Genomic DNA, 20,320 nt, shown 5'->3' with positions numbered 1-20,320 from the left:
AAAAATTCGTCATATGGAATACTGCTATGTACGTCGATCATGAGTGGCTCTTATTTTAAAATCAGCCGCCACTATATTCCACTGCTTAAAGCGTGATGCAAAGAGTTCGGCTGTTCTCTTTGACAAATTTCCTTCTCGTACAAGGTCATTGAAGTCGGCTTGTTACTAAATGCGGCACTGCAGTCCCAAGTTCACTGGGTGTTGGTACAAATTCCGATACTTCTGGTTCCCCGCATCTCGCATTCGATGCAAGAAATGTTGATAGCATTGTTGGTGCTACTATTGGTTCTCCATCCCTTAATTCGGGAACATCATCAAAAATCTCCATTGAAGCCGCTATACGTTCTTCTGGTGAGTACAGAACCGCTGGAATAACCGACTCTACATTAGCGTAGCGAATTTTGTTACGGCGAAAGTATTGGTACCCTTTAGTTTGAGTAAAAGTTACGCAAAAGTAGCACAGTTCACTGCAGTGCTCCGTACGTGGCAGCCAAATTGTTGGTACAGAGTACTTTATTGTTGACCTTCCATCAGTAAACTTGCATAAATTTCTATAGAATAGTCGCACACGACTTCCGGAGTATACCACAAGTAAGGAACATAAGCAGTCTTGAATATTTTCTGAAACGAATTAATTTTCGTAATATTTTTAAAATTTTTACTTGGTGCGAATAAGCCACAAACGTAACAAAAGTTATTTCGAGTCGGGCACTGCATTTTTCGTAAGATGAAATATAGAGAGAGACGTTTTCGCGCAACAGAACTTAAAACAATTGTCAAAGTATACGACTCCTAGTAGCGCAACTGTCAGATGATCGGAATTTCCGGAACTGTAACAAACACACAAACGGCACAGAGTGTGTTGTATGAAACAATAAATTAAAGGTTAATAAGTTGTTTAAAAATTTGGAGTCCCTTCAAGTTATGCCGAAAATTTAGAAAAAAAAATTCAAGAAAATCTGAGAATTGATAAAATTTTTTTTTTTTTAATTTTGCATAATAAATACATTTCCACGAGTCTGCCTGCAGAAATTCAGCGCGATGGGATCACGGAAAAAGGGTTAAAAATTGATCCAAAGTTTTTCACACAGGCGGACTACGAGCTCTATATTTTATACATAAAAAAAAATTCTGACGTGTACATGTAAATCGCTGATACACTGGTATTTTTATTTTTTCTCCCCTTTCCGAAAAAGTATATTTGGTTCATAGGACAGAAAAAAAGTTCGTTTTTGTAACGCAGTGTTATAGATAAGGAAACCACCAACAAGGTAAATACAAGTTGGCAAACCCTCACAACATGCGAACTAAGCAGACAGATATGGCCGGAATGGAACAGCGGTCGATCAAAGTGCTTGTTAAGATTTAACAGGGAAGTTATAAGAAACATGATAGGGGTATTAACTCATGGTTTAATAGGCAACTACGCCAGAAGGTTAGGATTCTCATACTACGATTTCTGTAGAAGCTTTCTCAACACAAAAGAAGAGGACACAGTGAGACACCTTTTATGTGTTAGCTATAAAGAGGCTCCGCACTCTTGGTACGGCATTTTTAACTGATGTAGCGAACATAGCGTATCTAAAACTAACGAAGCTTTGCTCGTTTATTAAAGCTACCGGATGGTTTAAATATGAACCCATAATCTAAGGATAAGTTCCAGTGGTATCACAATGGATCTACGAAAGGTCTAAGGGTATCGTTTCGACAGCCACCCTACCTAGTGAATGTCTTGATCCTTTGATCCGCTTTGTTAAAAAATGTAAGTACTTAAATGAAGTCTACAGCATAATTATTTGCGGAGAGTTTAGGATTGGAAAAGGAAGCTCTGCTCCAGCATTCCCTTGGATGTGTTCTTCAATGGAAACTAAATTTCCTCTACTAAGGAGGCTGTTGACCTTTTTGAGGACTTTTTCAGTTCAAATTTTTAACCTGCGTCAGAATCAATGAGGTATTATATAGGGAATAATGCTTCCTCTTTTAATTTTGGTTCTCTCCAGTTAGCTGTTGGTGATGTTTGGGATAGTATTCATGGTAAATCGATGTTGATGAATTATCATTTCCTGTCCTTCAGGATGGCGGTACAAGCCTTTTGGATAGCATCTACGGACGCAAAACGTTTTCCTTTCATGGCCAAATGCAGTTTCCCGAATGGGTGGAAGTCACAGGTAGCCATATCAGGCGAATATGGTGAGTCATTGATGGGTAAAATGCGATTTCTAGTTCAGAAATCAGTCACAAGAGTGGATCGATGAGATGGTGCATTGTCATGCAATAAGCGCCAGCTTCCTCCTTCGCGGTATTCAGGGCGAATTCGACAAACTTTTCAAAACGCCAATATAGAAAATTGCATTCACGGTTTGGCCCGTTGGCACGAACTCCTTGTGGACGATTCCCTTGGAAAAACAAATGAGCATCGACTTGATTTTTGACTTTTTCTGGTGTCTGGGTCTTTCCATTCGGCACTTTGACGCTTAGTTTCAGGTTCATGTTGGAAACACCACGTTTCATCATCAGTTACAATGTTGTAAAGGAAGTTCTCGTAATTTCTCGCCTCTTTAATGAAGTCTTTCGAATGTTGAATTCTGAGCAATTTTTAGTCCTCAGTTAACTTGTGCAGAATGAAACGTGCACAGACCTTTCGTAAGCCCAAATGATCAGTTAAAATGCAATAAATCGTTGTTTTGGAGATATTCAACTCCGATTCCATTAATTTCAACTATGATTTCGGTTCATTTTTCAAAAATTTATGAACAATTTGATGGAGTTTTCGGTGATTACTGATTTTGGGCACCCTGTACGTTCATTGTAATTTATGTCCTCACAACCATCTCTGAAACGTATGAACCATTCATGAACTCTGGCACGACATAGATAATCATCGCCATAAACTTTTTTCATCAGTTCAAATGTTTCGGTGAACGTTTTACCGATTTTGAAACAAAATTTGATATTAGCTCTTTGCTCGAAACTTATTTTTGTTACGACGACACAAACATAGTGACACTCTAGATGCAATAACTTACGTTCCCCTTAACCGAATGTCACCAAGCTTTCGCTGGAAGTCAGCTAGGGGTGTAACTTCCAACGCACTAACTCATTAAAAGGATGCCGCCATCAAAAATATTTTCATGAAACCAGTCCAGCTTATTTTGGACTTCACCTTGTATATAAATCAATCAGCATGGTTTTATGGCTGGTAAGTCAACTGTCACTAATCTGGCTGTTTTTTTTTCAGTTTTTTGTACGTCGGCTTTCAATAATAGTCTTTAAATTAATGCTGATTACTCGGATTTGCCCAATGCTTTCGATAAAGTCTGATACTCAACTTTAATCTTAAAACTAAAAAGTTTTGGGTTTCACTCTATTTTCCTCAAATGGATAAAGTCGTACCTTTTCAATGGTGAATGTGTAGTCGTTGTCGAAAATGTATCTTCAGATTATTTTATTGCCTCTTCCAGTGTCCCTCAACACAGCAATTTGGGCACTTTGTTTTTTGAAATTTTGATTAATGACATATTTGAATGTTTCCATTTCTCTGCTTTTCTTTCATATGCAGATGACTTAAGAATTTGTGAGCCTGTCTGATTCATACAATCTTCAATCAGACATAAACAACGTTGTGACATGTTCTGATAGGTTATACTTCAACTAAATATTAAGAAATGCTCTCATGTGTCATTTTCTAAGTGTAAACATTTAATCTCCACCTAATATTTTATAAAGATCTCGCGCCTAAATACTCTTAGTGAAATTTCTGGTTTAGGACTTTGACTCCTCTTTTCAGTTTCTTAGTAATTTCAGTGTTGTCATAGACAAATCGTATTCCACACTAGCCTGTTTTGCCTCCGATTTTACGAATCCATACACTATAAAGTCCCTATTTTCTTCACTCAGTCATCTTTATTTTCAGGACATATCATCAGTGCCACATTAGTAGACTTGAACGCATTCAAAATAAATTTCTTCGTTTTGCATTCAGATCTTTAAACTTCACTGATCCGATTCCTTCATACAATACACGGTGGGTATTACTAAATTTTAACTTGTTCCAAAATAGAAGAAGTATGTTCTCACTCTGCTTTGTTTTCGTTATTATAAATAGGACAGTTGATTCATATTTACTCTTCGAGCACATTCATTTTCACACACCTCGAAAAAGATTTCGGAGTAATGATTTATTCTTCCTAGAGCGGGTTAGAACTGTTTATGCCTCGAAAGCACCTTCGATTAGAACATCGAATGAGTTTAACCATATTTCAAGTTTTGGTTTTTGATTTATCACTATCTAAATATAAATCCAAAATATCACTCAATTAATTTTTTAAATAGTTCCGAAATATGCTATATAATTATATATTAGATCCATGTAGACTGGAAGAAACCTTGTGCTTCTAGATTTACTAAATGAATTAAAAAATTATTTTCAAAAATAATTTCTACAAACATTTATTCTTAGGAATTGTTAAAGCGAAGATATGATAACCCCAATTCTCGCACCACTTCTAATTTATGTAGGGCTGATCTTACAATCTACAGGTTCTTAAGTTTTTAAATGAAATTATGTCTTAACTAACCGCTAACACAGCTTTTCATATAATAGGTTGGGCAAAATATTAAGTTAAGTTACGTAAATGAAATCTACCCTAATTGAGTTTTAACGCATACACTATTTTATTGAATGTGAGCTGCGAATTTTTATCGCGCATCGAATTCAATCGTTAATGAGTCTTCAAGTACTGAACGTAACGGAGAGCAATATACGAAACACCGAAAAAAAATTTTGTGTGACTCATGGTTGCCAGAACAAACCCTAATAATATGCTATGAAAGCCATTTTAAGTATAAAAAAAATTTTTTAATCCTCAAAAGAAGACAAAAGGGGATATTGTCACTGTCATTTGAAATTTCGCCTCACTTGTCCTTTGAATATCGAAACCAGCTTGATATTAATTCAAAAAGGCGTATTAATAAAGAACTGGTTGAAATCATATGCGATCGCTAAATATCATTCTTAATATAAATATGTGCAAATGTATGTAGTTATTTTAAAATGCTAATTTTGTATTCCAATAAGAAATACAAAATATTCTTAATAAGTGCCGAATATGGCTTACACTTATATCTCTTTTTACATCTAAAGGAAATTAATCACTCAAGAATTTATTGTTTTATCACTGGATTTTAAACAATTTAATGTATAATTTATTTTTGTGTGATCAATTTAAAAATTGTCATAGGTTAGGTTAGGTTAGGTTGAAGCGGTTGTCCTGTGGGACACACTCAGGCTCATAGCCCATTGTGATGCCGCGTGGGGAGCTTGTCCCTATCTCTCCTAAAACCAGTGTGTGTTTTTCAAAAATTTTAAAATATCTTTGATTTCTATAGTGCTGAGGTCTTCTAGCTCATTAAAAAATTGTCTACCCAGAATAGTAAACCTCCGCCTGGATAGAGCAGGGCAGTGGCATAGTAGGTGCGAGATTGTCTCTTCCTCGTCCTCATCTTGACAACTTCTACAGAAGTCATGTGTTTGCACACCCATCCTTTGGGCGTGTCTACCTATTAGGCAGTGCCCCGTTATGACTGAGATCAATGTGCTAAGACTGTGTTTATTTTGGCTTAGCAGAGATTCTGTGCGTTTAGCATTTAGAGTCGGCCAAAGTTGACGGGCGATTTTGCAGGTTGCTTCATTTCGCCATCTTTCGTTTGCTTTCTTTACAATTTCTTCAAGGATGTGTAGCTTACATGTTTGTAAGGGTATCCCTATGTCATTATCTATGTGCTCGTCAGACAGTTTAGTGCCAAGTCTTGCTAGTTCATCGGCTCTACAGTTACCCTCAATGTCGCGATGGCCAGGAACCCATGTTACCTTTAAGTGAAATGACTCAGCCATCTCGTTAAGAGATGTGCGGCATTTCATGGCTACCTTGGAGGTTGTCGACTGTTTTGTGAGGGATTTTATCGCCGCTTGGCTATCAGTGAAAATGTAGATATCATTTCCGGATATCGCATCACACTGTATCAGTGTCGCGGCTTTTATTATTGCCATCAGTTCAGCCTGAAAGACACTACAGTAGTCGGGGAGCCGAAAACTGAAGGAGATCCCCAGATGTTCAGAATATACACCTCCGCCTACCCTGCCCTCGAGCTTTGAGCCATCTGTGTAAACATGGATGGACTCGCCCTGTCTCACGTCGTCCCGTTCCCACTCTTCCCTTGAGGGTAGGAGGGTCGTAAACGATGTAATGGCAAGTATAGGCGGGAGTGCATAGTCCACCAGTTCGGGGAGCCCCAGAGTGCCAGCCAGGATTTTACCGTGGCCATAATCCGTGTTTGACCACTTGTTTAGAGTGTTCAACCTTATTGCCGCACTGCGTGCGTTATATATTGCCTGCAGATCTACCGGAAGGAGGTTTAGTGTCGCATATAAAGCTTTCGATGGTGTGGTTGACATGGCACCGGTTATCAGAACAGATGCTAGTCTTTGCACCTTGTCAAGTTTCTTGATGTTCACACCCTTCTGAAGGGCATCCCACCATATTACTATACCGTAGTAGAGAATTGGCCTAACCACTGCTGTGTAGAGCCAATGTATCATTCTGGGTTCCAATCCCCATTTCTTCCCAATGAGCCTTCCGCAGGAGTACATTGCGGTCATAGCTTTTCGTGCTCTGTCTGCGACTGTGAGCCCCCAATTTAGCTTCCTATCTAGTATAAGTCCTAGATACTTTGCCCTTTCTATTACTCTAAGTGGTTTCCCTCCTAGGAATATTTGTTGAAGAGTAGGAGTTTTGTGTTTCCTACTAAAAAGTATCAGATCCGTTTTTTCCGGATTTACCTCTAGTCCTCGACTTTTACACCAAAGTGATAGTCTGTTGAGAGATCTTTGTTGAAGGTCACATAATGTTGGAAGGTGTTTCCCCGAGATTGCTATTACAATATCATCGGCATATGATATTATTTATAAATTGTCATGCTAATATTTAATCATCGACCATGCACAGGGCGAATCTACATATAGTATTTACTTACGAGGTGTGTTCAAGAAATAAGGCGAATTTTTAACTTTCGCGGGCTACGTACATTGGACTTTCGATTATTTTTTTTTATGTAAGTCGATACACTCGTCTCGAAAATATCTTCTGCTCAAATATGAACGAGACGTTATCAATAAAACGGTCCGCGGATGACATATGGCAAAAATAAATTTTTTGTTTTTTGGTAGGACTGTTATAAGCTTACATGGCAAATTTCAGCGTGATATGTCACATAGTTTGTTTTCTGTGCTACTGTAAACAAGTCAAGCTCGAGTGTGTTCTTCGAATTCGCTTTTATGACTTCAATTGTCTCAAAATGTTTTCCACGAAGCGGCAACTTGAGCTTGGGAAACAGGAAAAAGTCACATGGAGCCATATCAGGCGAATACGGTGCTTGCGGAACGATATTAACATAATTTTTGTTCAAATAATCGCGAACAAGACGTGATGTGTGAGCTGGTGCATTATCGTGATGCAAGAACCATGACTTGTTGTCCCACAATTCCTTCCTTTTAAGACGAATGTTCTCGCGCAAACGCTTTAAAACGTCTAAATAATATTCAGCGTTAACCGATCGGCCTTGCGGAAGGAACTCCGAGTGCACCACACCTTCGTAATCGAAAAAACAGTCAGCATAACCTTAATTTTTGAGCGACTTTGGCGTGGTTTTTTGGGTTGATGTACGGCCCTCTTTGAAAGATTTGTGCCAATGGAAAACACGTGCACGCGATAGAGCAGAGTCCCCATTGGTTGTCTGCAACATTTTTAAGGCGTCTGAAGCCGAAATTTTGTTGGAATAACAAAATTTCAAACAAATTCTTTGTTCAACTTGAATATCCATCGTTAAATTCGAAGAACACACTCGAGCTTGACTTGTTTACAGTAGCACAGAAAACAAACTGTGTGACATATCACGCTGAAATTTGCCATGTAAGCTTATAACAGTCCTACCAAAAAACAGAAAATTTATTTTTGCCATATGTCATCCGCGGACCGTTTTATTGATAACGTCTCGTTCATATTTGAGTAGAAGGTATGTTCACGGTCTTAGCAATATAGCATGTTTAGTTTGTTTGCGAGAGGCATAAATAATTATCAAAGTAATTATTTTTATTTCGATAGCAGAAAATCGCCGAACGCGAAAAACACTTGTCTTATTTATGCCTCTCACAAACAAGAATTTTGTGTAAAAAATGGAATTAAGTGCTCAAAAAGACTTGAAATGTTGACAGTGGCATACGGTAAGAGTACTCTGAGTCAAAGAAATGTTGCTAAAACCATGAACATATCTTCGAGACGAGTTGAGACGAATGTACGTAGCCCGCGAAATTTGAAAATTCACTTTACTTTGTTAACACTCCTCGAATATTTTGTAGGTTCGCTTGCTAGGTTGTAAACCCACAAATTCCTAAATTAAATAAAAGTAGAGGTGTCCTGCTAGTCGTTGGATATACATATGTATGTACATATATAAGTATACAAGTATACATACGAACATATGTTATTACACATGTTTTCATTTTTGGATTAACTGAGTGAGGGGCTGCGTAGCTGGCGAAATATAATATGAACTGACTGAGGGGCTGCGCTACGATTTAATATAAATAAATACATTCTTCTCACCACTTTTGAGTATGTAATTTCTAAGGTATCAGGTTAAGAAAGCTTATTAACTAAGACAGCATATAGAAAGCTCAGAAAAAAGTTTCTTATATCTTTATAATGGCAAGTACATTCCTATTCGGTATTTATGTAGTTTAGAAAATACTCAATTCATAAGTAAAATTTGGGTGAGGAAAAATAACTAAAGCTAAAAATTTCAAGTAGCTGTAACAAAAACTTAAGCTTATGTTAAATACGTGTACTTTCAAAAAATACGGCTCTCCTTTGAGCTCTCGGGTTACGTATTTAATTGTAATTTGTAATTTGTATATTCTCTCCTGTGACTTCAAATAAATTGTGATACGTCGAATTTCGTAAATCCTAACCCATTTAGTTTAAATGTATGCACAATGTGTTCTGTAGACTTTTATATTACTTTGTAAACGTAATATTTGACGTTGCTTTGAAAGAAAACGCAGTAATACATATATATGGGGTTTTGACCCCATAAACATAAAATCTTTGGTCAAAGTAATTTTCTGTTTTTCTATTTTGCATTTTCTTCTATTCAAAATTACTCTTTTTGCCATTCTGACTCTTTAGCAAAACGCATACATAAATGTATCTAATAACCATGTATGCATATTTATATACAATAGAAGAATCGTACTCATACCTAGCATATATAGTTCTTTTTGTCACAAATTTGTATCTCAAAAATTTACCTTGAAAAGCTGTACTCCAATGACGGCAAACATAAATTGTAGCAAATAGGTAACTAGCATGATATTACCGATTGTTTTTATTGCAACTACAACACATTTCACAACATACTGGTTTATACGAGCGTAAATTCACATTTATCAAAATATATGCAATGTATCATTTATTAAAACAATATAGCATGTCGAAATAAACAAAAAATTATTTAAGTATAGGTCAATGCATCGTCAATGTATGATGATCGGAGCGATGAAACAGTGTTGGTAATAACAAATTGATGAAAAGCCATTAATGAATGAATGAATGTAAAATAGATAGAAACGCGGCGGGAGGAAGAAGAGCGAAGGTCAGTAACGTGGAAAATATATTTATATGTAGCCATATTCCGAATCAGCAAAACAATTTAATTTCAGTGTCATGTGTAATCATAAATGTTCGTTATTGTTTTCAGAGAAATATGTATTTATTTCCCCGTTGTTGTTGGTTTCATGGTTTATATTAAACATTATTTTAATTGGCAAGTGCATGTAAGTATATGGAAAGAAACGAAAAAAGAAAAGAAAAGAGGGCGTTATAATTCTGGAGAGGCATCATTTATATTCATATCATATTAACATAACATAAAACTATATCTATATTTATTGTAGGGTATCATTTACATATTCTCTATTGAATAAAATTCTACTTAAACTATTATTTATATCGTAAAAAGGCAACAATACTCCTCTAGGTTACTATTAAGTACAATACACCAATACATACATATATATATATTTGAAGAATAATGATATGAGTACTACATATGCAGGGTTTTCGATAATGATAATAAAAAAAATTTAAATAATATAGCTCGGTTTTAATCGTCCGAGACAGATGATTTACCTTTTAATAAAAATAAAATAAAAAAATAATTTGTGCGTACACTTCTGTTACGTGTTCGGCCGAACTCCTCCTCCCATTTGAGGCATGCGTCCTAATGTTGTTCCACAAATGGAGGAACCTACAGATTTAAGTCGACTCCGAACGGTAAATGGTTTTTCATGAGGAACTTTTTCACGGCAGGAATACACTCGGAGGCTGGCCATTGCCTGCCGAGGAGCAAAAACTTGTTTATCACTTTTGCTATTTCACCTAAGTACTCCCGAATGGAAGTCACGCACCAATCCATTCCGCTACTACGGTCCTTTATATAGTATATGTTATTGTATTATATTATAAAATATTTTAGTGGGCATAGTCGAAGCTAAAACACAATTCCTGAGTAAGTTTATTTGACCGACACCAAAAAAGAAATGTATACCAGAACAAAGCGATATAAAGTTTTCATTTCCGAGTGGCCGGCTTATGAAAAAAGTAGGGTTCTTTATCACGCTGCCATCCATTGACATGATAATAAGCTGTATGCTATTTTCCCGATTACTTTGTGCAAGTATTTCACACAATCTCGAAACTGAGCCATTATGTTTTTCTAATAATGTTCTCATTTTTCGAAAGAAATACCATCTTATTTAATTACATTATACTTATATATTACATATGTATGTCAACTTAACAAAAATATTACCATACGTACTTCGAATGGGAGTGGAAGTTCAGCACTTCCACAAATTATTTGCCCATTTGTGTTGTGTATGATGAACTACATATGGATATTGCGTGTTTGATAAACTATATTGCGTTAAAAAGTATGCCACGTCCCACAATTTGAGAGAGTGGTTAGATAATCAGAAACCAGCTGAAGAAAGATGGGTGGAGGTTTTTAGCTGTTTACATAGCAAAAGTAGTTGAATTCAGTCAAATGCTCCAACAGAAAGATATTCTTCAGTTCTCAATAATGTTTGGACACATGGAAAAATAGATGAAGATAGATACACTTAAATGAATTTTAATAACAAAATATAATTTTGATCTCTTTTGCTTAAAAGAAATTCATAATTTGATAGAACAAATCCAAATCCAAAACTATCAAAATAAATAGAACCATTCTTCTCCTTCTTTATAGAAATAATAACCACCTTAATGATTTTGGCCGAATTTAACAAAGCGCCAGTCCTTTTTACGTGCTAACCAATATCAATTGGGCATGCTAAAGTGAAGGCAATTCTTTCTCCATTTGGTCATTTTAATGCAGTGGAGACCTTGTTCTTCCTATGCTACCAGCCACGGTCATTGTATTAATTACTTAAGGGCTTTTGTATCCATTCGAACGACATGACCTGGTCAGCGGAGCCACTGAATCTTAACTTATCTAACAAATTCTCCATTGGATTTAAGAACTCACGTTTTTATCGTTTTTGATGCTGGTTCCCAAGTAGTCGAAGCACTTTCGTCAACCTCTGTAAAAACTTTATTTGGGGCTTCACGTCCTTTGTTAACCACCCTGTCTTTATGGAAAATGCGTTGTATTATACACTGATTTGTAAATGGCAATATTGGCGCCAATAATGGTAAAAGTTCACATACGAAAAAGCTGTGAAGTCGTTTCACGCTGTGTTTGGTTTTTGTTGAAAATAAAAAGTTTGCATTTATTTGTTGATGTTTATAACTTAAATATACAATGTAACTTAAATAAAACATATCACACATGTTCTTCGAAATAAATTAACACACAAAAAAAGCTGTGAACCACTGTATTGTGATGAATCATGAACATTTGTGAAACGTTTAGTGAAACGAATGATGAACTGAAACAAAACATGAATGTTTTTTCAGCACTCCAGTAATCGAACTCAGAGGAAATTTACAGAATGAGATTGTTGAATAAAGTTTCATAAAACAAGGTAGTAAATATAGCAAAGTTGAGTGAACTAAAGATTACGAAACTTAGGAAGGAAATGGACAAGCGCGGCTTACCTAGCGAAGCTGCAAGCACGACACCGCGAAGTTATGGAGGCAGAGGGCATCAGTGAAGTCAAATATGTGTTCCAACTGAAAACTGAGAAATTATTGACTGAATTGGAAGAGAGGACTATAAGATTATCACCAGGTATTGACTTGGATGTGATAAAGACTGCAATATTGCAAAGTCACTCTAAAGGTAGCGATAGAGAGTCGTTACAGCGGTGACCACAGGCTACAACTGTTCTAGATGAAACTGACAAATCGCTGTCAGAAGAAAATGAGACATTGCAGGTATATGCAACAGAGATCGAGGGTTTAGCGCATTTGGCATTTGCGAATGAAACAGTAGGCTTCGTTGAAAAGATGAAGCACCAGGCATTCATAAGAAGTACACGAGATTCGGACACGAAGTGGGCAGCATACTCATCACGGAAGGTCAGTGTTCTTTCCACTGGCACAGGAAAGAGCAGCTATACTAAGCAAACCAGTACACAAACTCCATCAGGTTGAAGGACCATCACTTAGCCAATCGAGGACGAACTTAGGTGGAAGGGAACGAATAACGCGGAACAGAGACCGTCTCGACCATCCAAAGTTGAGTGGAAGTGCTATAAGAAGTGAACTGAATGATGTTAATTAGGAAATGATCAAAAGACGCTGGAGAAAGACCACCTAAAACTGAAATGACGATAGAAAGTAATGTAGCAGTAGAATGGCATCAAAATAATAATAGCCTCAACTTTCGCATCGCATATATAGTAGGAAAGCGAAGAGAGAAATCATGCCCGTAATACGATCATTGTTCGTAAATGCATAATTAAAGTGGTGTTATAGAATTTCAATAATGAGTCAAGCTGAAGGCATTCGGGTATCGCTAAAACGCTGGAGAAGATTAACCAGCAGTTTTACTGGATAAATTGCAGAGAGTCAGTTGGATAAATTGCAAATCGCGAACAATATATTTCGGCCAAAAGTTCGAAGGGCAGATTACATCAGTACAACGCGGGTGAAGCATTTGAGCGAGTGGCCATGGATGTGGCGGGTCCGTTTTCAATTAGTGACTCCGGCAACAAATATATACTTTTCGTTATGGAGTATGGATCAAGCCATGAAGTTTTGAAAAAAAATATCTTGTCGTATATAAAGGTCGCCTTTTCGCACTTTTCGCAGATCTTAGGATATGATATATCCAAGTCTTTGTGTTGAAGAGACGATTTGGCTTACCTACAATATGATCTCAATTTCTACAACATTTCTTTTTAGTTTTTTTTTTTTTATTATAAGTTTATATTGCGACTAGTGACAAAGAAAAATATTATTAACTAACTACTTCTGTCGTGAGTTTAAAATATACGGTACATACAATACTTGCGATTCTGTTTAGTCCATTAAGTCTTTGGGCTTTTTGCGTTTTAGCCATTTTTGCTGCGTTTTTTATTGTGCCTGATATCGAACCATTATTTAGGTCGCGTTCGAGATCGGACCTACGGATAAGCCAAGGAGCACCGACTGCACATTTAATAATTTTATCGATGCGTTTTCCGTCTTTCCTGTCGAAATAATATCTCTATCGTCTGCACAGATCATATGTAAAGAAGAAATATATGTAATAAAGGGCCAAGTACGCTTCCTTGGGAAGTACTGCTTTGGTAGTAGGGCATTTATTTTCTTCAGTAGCCCTTAGTGGCATACTTTGTCGAACGCCTTGGACACATCAAGGAATATCGCAGAGCGAGTTTTCAATAGTCGAATTATTCGTGCGGAATCCAATTTGGTCCGACCGTTTAATTTTTTCATTTTCTATTATTATAGTAATCATTTTAATCAACAATTTGTCCACCATTTTCGATAGTATTGGAAGAAGTGAAATAGGTCTGTATGATGTTACGTCGTGGGTGGCTTTGCCTGACTTATTAAACATAATGACTACAGCTGTTTTGCAATTTATTGGAAAATATTTTAGCTTAAATGATATTCATCAATATTGCAATTATTCAAGGTCGTAACCTGGCTATTTTTTTAATCTTTAGTTTTGTAATTTCGTCTATTTTTGCGCTACATGTTACCGGAGGGATTCTATTATTAGCAGTACAATCACCGTCGTGTTCCGTCTCAGGAGCCATTACCGATTCATATGATGTGAACGTGACCTCCAGGTAGTTTGCGAAGATATCTGTCATTTGTTTATTTGTTTTTGCCCACTTGTTGTCATGTGTCTTGATTAGTGCGTTCTGCGATGTTGGTTGTTTTAATTTTGTACATTTCCATAGTGAATAATTCGTATGTCGCTCATTTGTTATTTGCGGCCGCCATAGCCGAATGGGTTGGTGCGTGATTACCATTCGGAATTCACAGAGAGAACGTTGGTTCGAATCTCGGTGAAACCAAAATTAATAAAAACATTTTTCTAATTGCGGTCGCCCCTCGGCAGGCAATGGCAAACCTCCGAGTGTATTTCTGCCATGAAAAAGCTCCTCATAAAAATATCTGCCGTTCGGAGTCGGTTTGAAACTGTGGGTCCCTCAATTTGTGGAACAACATCAAGACGCAGACCACAAATAGGAGGAGGAGCTCGGCCAAACACCCAAAAAGGGTGTACGCGCCAATTATATATATATATATATTAAGGTGGTCCAAAAATGCATGGGAAATTAAATAATATATATTAAAATTTTTATGCTGCCGCTTCCCATAATGGTAAAGAATGAAAAATAAAAAGACCCGTTTTTTTGTTTTTTTTAATCAGACCATATTTAATGATGCCGCCGGGGCTTTGAAATATCCCATGTATTTTGCATGGGAAAAAAATACTTTTTCGTAGATTTCATGTAAAAACCTGGAAAATGAATATATTTTAACCGGATACCTCAGTTTCTCTTCATAATTGGTCAGGGAATAACAACCAATTATGAAATAATTAATTTTTTTGTATTAACTATTTTTTATAGAACCCCAAAAAGCCCCCATAAAACGAAAATCTAAGAAAAAATCGAAAAACAATATTTTATATTACTTTTATGAAAAAAATTAAAATTAATTATTTCATAATTGCTTAGATTTGTTTGAAGATTTGGAGTTCGGTGATTTCTGTGGATCTGTTGGCCAGTACGCTGATATAAAAATATATCCTATATTGTGAGGTGCGTCGTAAAGTTTTCTGTTTAAAAAGTGTATATGTTTGGCATTAAAGTCGCCACCCATTATAAATCTATTCCTGTGACTGTTTATTAATTCAAAAAATTGGGCACATTTGATTGTATGTCGTGGAGGGCTATATACCGCGGTAATTCATATTTTACTATCGGCGTTTATCGCAACAGTAGTTGCCTAGAGTTCCTCCGTTCAAGTTTTTATAGTGATAAACCTTATAATTTTTAAATTTTATTGATGACTCCTTTGTAAAAGGTGTCTCTGCTTGTAAGCATACGTCAACTTTTTGTGAATCTAAAATAAATTCCAGCTCTTCTTGATGCTTTAAAAGACCGTTCGCGTTCCATAGCATTATTTTCAAAAAATTTAGTAACATGACTTCTTCTGTAGGTATTTTTCGACGTTTTGCAGTCTTTTTCCGAGTATCAGATTAAATTCATGTTGTTTTTTAGTTTCTCTAGGATCAGCTTGAAAACGTTTTCTTCTTCTGTTTTGTGAGACTTTAAAGTTTTTGCAAATGTAAGTACCTTAGGCGCCGTATCTGATGATAATGGTGTTTGCTGTTTATTTTCAATTACATGTAGTGCATGCTTAGTATTGGTTTTAGCTCCTTCTGTGTTTGGAGCTCCGATATTATCTATTATCTTTATGTTTGTTAGTTTGCTTGTCGCGTTTTTTTTGTAGCTCTTTTGATACAATGCAACCTCTGTTAATAGCTGGGTGGGCTTCTTAACAGTGCAACATTTCGGTTGTTGTTCCTCCGGTTTTGTGTAAAGAGAAGTTTTATGCTTTTCCGTGCACATCACACATCTTGGCTGCTTTTCGCAGTAGTTCTGGGTATGTCCAAAGGATTGACCAGACTTATACTGAGGTATAAATGTTGATTGTGTAATTGATTCAATGTTGACTATTGAGTGAAGTATGGTTTCTATATTGCATATTGTATTTTATTTATGTCTTCGGAAGTTTGGTTCCATATGTAGAAGTCCACGCAAGTGAGGAAAGTTACTGATCGCCATTCACTTGCGAGTGGCCAGTACGATTCTTCTGCATATGGTTCAAGCAGCTCACAACGTCCAGGATTAGCCCACGTATCCTCTCGGTAGCTTCCGAGCACCCATACGAGAGTGAGATAACATGAGAAAGCGGATTATTCCATGATAGTTGGTTGTGCGCTGGGTTTGGGACCCGCCACTTAAAAATCCTCCCCAACGAAACGATAAAGTCTCGGATGAGACCTCTCTATACTGATGACGACCGCTGCAAACAAACGAAGAAATACGATTTGAGGACATACACCTGGAATGTCCAGTCCCTTGATGGGGAGCCTCTGCCCGGCTGGTTGATGTTCTCGTGAGACTAAAGGCTAACATCACTGCCATTCAAGAGATGCGATGAACGGGATTCCAGCATAAGATGATTCACCAAGCCACCTGGCTGTCTCCTGATCGAAAAACACGAAACCAGATCGATCATTTTGTGATAGATGGAAGACCCGCTTCTAGTGTATTAGATGTACGTACGATCCGAGGACCCAACATCGACTCGGTTCACTACATTGTTGCAGCCAAACTGCGCACACGCCTCTGTGCAGCAAATAACGTACATCTACCTACACAAAGAATGTTCGGCATCGAAAAGCTGCAATCACAACAGGCAGCCAGAAGATTCGCCATTCGACTCTCAGAGAGTACTTCCCAACAATCCGGCATGCCCGAGTAATAGAGCAACATTTCTCATTTGTGACGTACTTACGTCCACGAAAAAATAGGATTCCGGCGAGCCCGATAAAACAATTGGTACGACGAGGAATGTCATGCTGTCGCAGAAAGAAATGATGCTGCGTGTAGAAGTAAGAGAGGAAAACAGACGTATTATTTCGGAGACGAAACAAATAGCCGAAATACATGAGAGCGCAGAGCTTGAGAGGCGAGCCTATAGGTCTACAGGCCTATAGCCCGAAAATTCTACTACAAAGCTCGGCGGCTTACAGAGGGTTTCAAGACCGGGTCGTTTTCCTATAAGAACAAAGACGGCGATCTAGCGACTCACATTCAGAACATGCTTAAATTGTGGAGGGAACATTTCTCGTACTTGTTAAACAGTGATAGCTGCGCATGTCACAGAGAATGTGAAGATCCCGATACCCCAATCGTTGACAACGTAATTGCCGTTCCGCTACCCGACCATGACGAGTTGAGAATAGCGATAACGCGGCTAAAGAACAACAAAGCCGCGGGCGCCGATGGACTGCCGGCTGAGCTATTCAAACATGGCGGCGAGGAGCTGGTAAGGTGCATGCATCAGTTCCTATGCAAAATACTGCATGCCGATTGGAATTTATTGCGCAATCCATAAGAAGGGCGATCCTGCAATCTGTGCCAATTACCGTGGGATTAGTCTTCTAAATATTGCCTATAAGGTTCTAGCGAGCATATTGTGTGAAAGGCTGAAGCCCACCGTCAACCAACTGATTGGACCTTATAAGTGTGGCTTTAGATCTGGAAAGTATACCATCGACCAAATATTCACAGTACGCCAAATGTTTTCAAAAGACCCATGAAAGGAGAATCGACACACACCATCGTTTCGTCGACTTGAAAGCTGCATTCGACAGTACGGAAAGGAGTTACTTGTATGCCGCGATGTCTGAATTTGGTATCCCCACAAAACTAATACGGCTATGCAAGATGACGTTGCTCAATATGAGCAGCGCCGTCAGAATCGGGTAGGACCTCTCCGAGCCGTTTGATACCAAACGAGGTTTCAGACAGGGTAACTCGCTGTCGTGGGATTTCTTTAACCCGATGTTGGAGAGGATCGTACGAGCCGATGAACTTAATGCTTAGGCACAAATTGTTGGCGTATGCCAGTGATATTGACATCATTGGTCTTAACAACCGCGCTGTTAGTTCTGCCTTGTTCAAACTGGATAAAGAGGCAAAGCGGATGGGTCTGGTGGTGAACGAGGACAAAACAAAGTACCTCCTGTCATCAAGCAAACAGTCGGCGCACTCGCGTATCACCCACGTCACTGTTGACAGTTATAATTTCAAGGGTGTAAAAGACTTCGTATATTTAGGAACCAGCATTAACACCTATCATAATGACAGCCTGAAAATCCAACGTAGAATCTCTCTTGCCAACAAGTGCTACTTTGGACTAAGTAGGCAAATGGGTAGTAAAGTCCTCTCTCGACGAACAAAGCTAACACTCTAAAAGGCTCTCATCATGCCCGTCCTAACCTATGGGGCAGAAACGTGGGCGATGACAACATCCGATGGATCGACGCTTGGAGTGTTTGAGAAAAAGGTTCTGCACGTTGGTAACGGCGAATATCGCAGGCAATGGAACGATGATCTGTTGAACCTTACGACGACATAGACATAGCGCAGCGAATAAAGATCCTGTAGCTACGTTGGCTGGATCATGTTGTCCGAATGGAAACAAACGCTCCGGCTCTGAAAGTATTCGATGTGGTACCAGCTGGTGGTAGCAGAAGAAGACGAAGACCTCCTTTGCGTTAGAAAGATCAGGTGGAGAAGGACTTAACTTCACTTGGTGTGTCCAACTGGCGCCGGTTAGCACGAGAAAGAAACGACTGGCGCGCTTTGTTATACTCGGCCAAAATCGCGTAAGCGATCGGTATACCATGAAATATTCTTGCTATTTAATGCTTTGGTAGCTTACCTATAATCGTTTGAATCCTTGGTAGTTACTTTGTAATATTTATTGTACTACTGAGCAGTTTGATTAGAAACACTTCGCTTCATCTTTCGCTATATTAAAGGAGTGTTGATAATTACACTCTCCCGATACCATTATAGGAGGAATTCGAGGAGTCCTCTTTACTTCCTTGGATTCTTGTGGATTTTTAGTGGTTGCTAGAAATTTTCAATAGTTCGGGGGAAAAATCAGCCTTCCTTTTTCAGTATCCATTCTGTATCACGGGTTAGCTCCTTTTCATCGGTTCGATATATTTTATCATTTGTATTTTGTATTTCTTATATATTTTTCTCAGTGTTGGATTTTAATTGGCAATTTTTTTATTTAAGTTGTACTATTTCTTTATTAGGATAGGCTCATAATTTTTCCATATTTTTTCATTTTTCTGATAATTGGTAAATTATTTTTCCATGATTATGATTTAAATTATTGATTATTTTTAGTTGCAATTAGCTGTGGTTGTTTTGGTTGATCAATTCCAATAATAATGCAGAATTTAGTTTAAGTAGCAGCACATTTTTCAGTAGCAAGGTGTGGTGTGGTCTGGCAGCACCTGACCCAGTATTTGCGTGACAGAGTCAGCTGGTAGCGACCGTGTGAATTTTCAATTAGTCTATTTACTTACAAAATTGTTTTCTTAGAAGCAAAATAGGAGGTTGGGAAAGTCCACCATCGGCCAGTTACTCTGGAGGTGAACGAAGACAAAACGAAATAGCTTCTGTCATCAAAGAAACAGTCGGCGCACTCGCGTATCGGCACCACGGCACTGTTGAGAGTTATGGTTTCGAGGTTGTAAAAGACTTTGGTTATTTTGGAACCATCGATAATAATGTCAGGCTAGAAATCCAACATAGAGTCTCTCTTGCCAACAAGTGCTACTTTGTATGTACTAGGTAGGCGATTGAACAATCGACGAACAAAACTAACACTCTACAAGGATCTCCGTCCTAACGTATGGCGTAAAAGCGTGGACCATGACAATATCCGATGAGGCGTAACTTGGAGTGTTTGAGAGAAAAATAATACTCAAGATTTTTGGGCCTTTTCACGTTGGCGACGGCAAATATCGCATGCGATGGAACGATGAGCTGTATAAGCTTTACGACGACATAGACATAGCGCAGCGAATAAAGATCCAGTGGTATCAGAGGGAGAGGAAGGCCTCCTCTGCGTTGGAAAGATCAGGTGGAGAAGGACTTGGCTTCACTTCGGGTGCCCAACTGGCGCCGGTTAGCACGAAA

General features: G+C 37.9%; 1 protein-coding gene across 1 annotated transcript in view; it reads right to left on the bottom strand.

The window, feature by feature from the left end:
• The window catches only part of LOC129250538 (voltage-dependent calcium channel type D subunit alpha-1-like), a 132,578-nt gene that overhangs the window by 44,493 nt on the left and 67,765 nt on the right, over positions 1 to 20,320 (bottom strand). Inside the window, exon 3 of the mRNA XM_054890157.1 lies at positions 9,365 to 9,472. Coding sequence (XP_054746132.1) covers positions 9,365 to 9,472 — 108 coding nt within the window. The remainder of the gene's footprint in view (positions 1 to 9,364; positions 9,473 to 20,320) is intronic.

Source organism: Anastrepha obliqua, chromosome 6 (assembly GCF_027943255.1).
Source record: "Anastrepha obliqua isolate idAnaObli1 chromosome 6, idAnaObli1_1.0, whole genome shotgun sequence".
NCBI lineage: Eukaryota > Metazoa > Arthropoda > Insecta > Diptera > Tephritidae > Anastrepha > Anastrepha obliqua.
The sequence above is the reverse complement of the archived record's forward strand: the minus strand, read 5'-3'. Positions and strand labels throughout refer to the sequence as shown.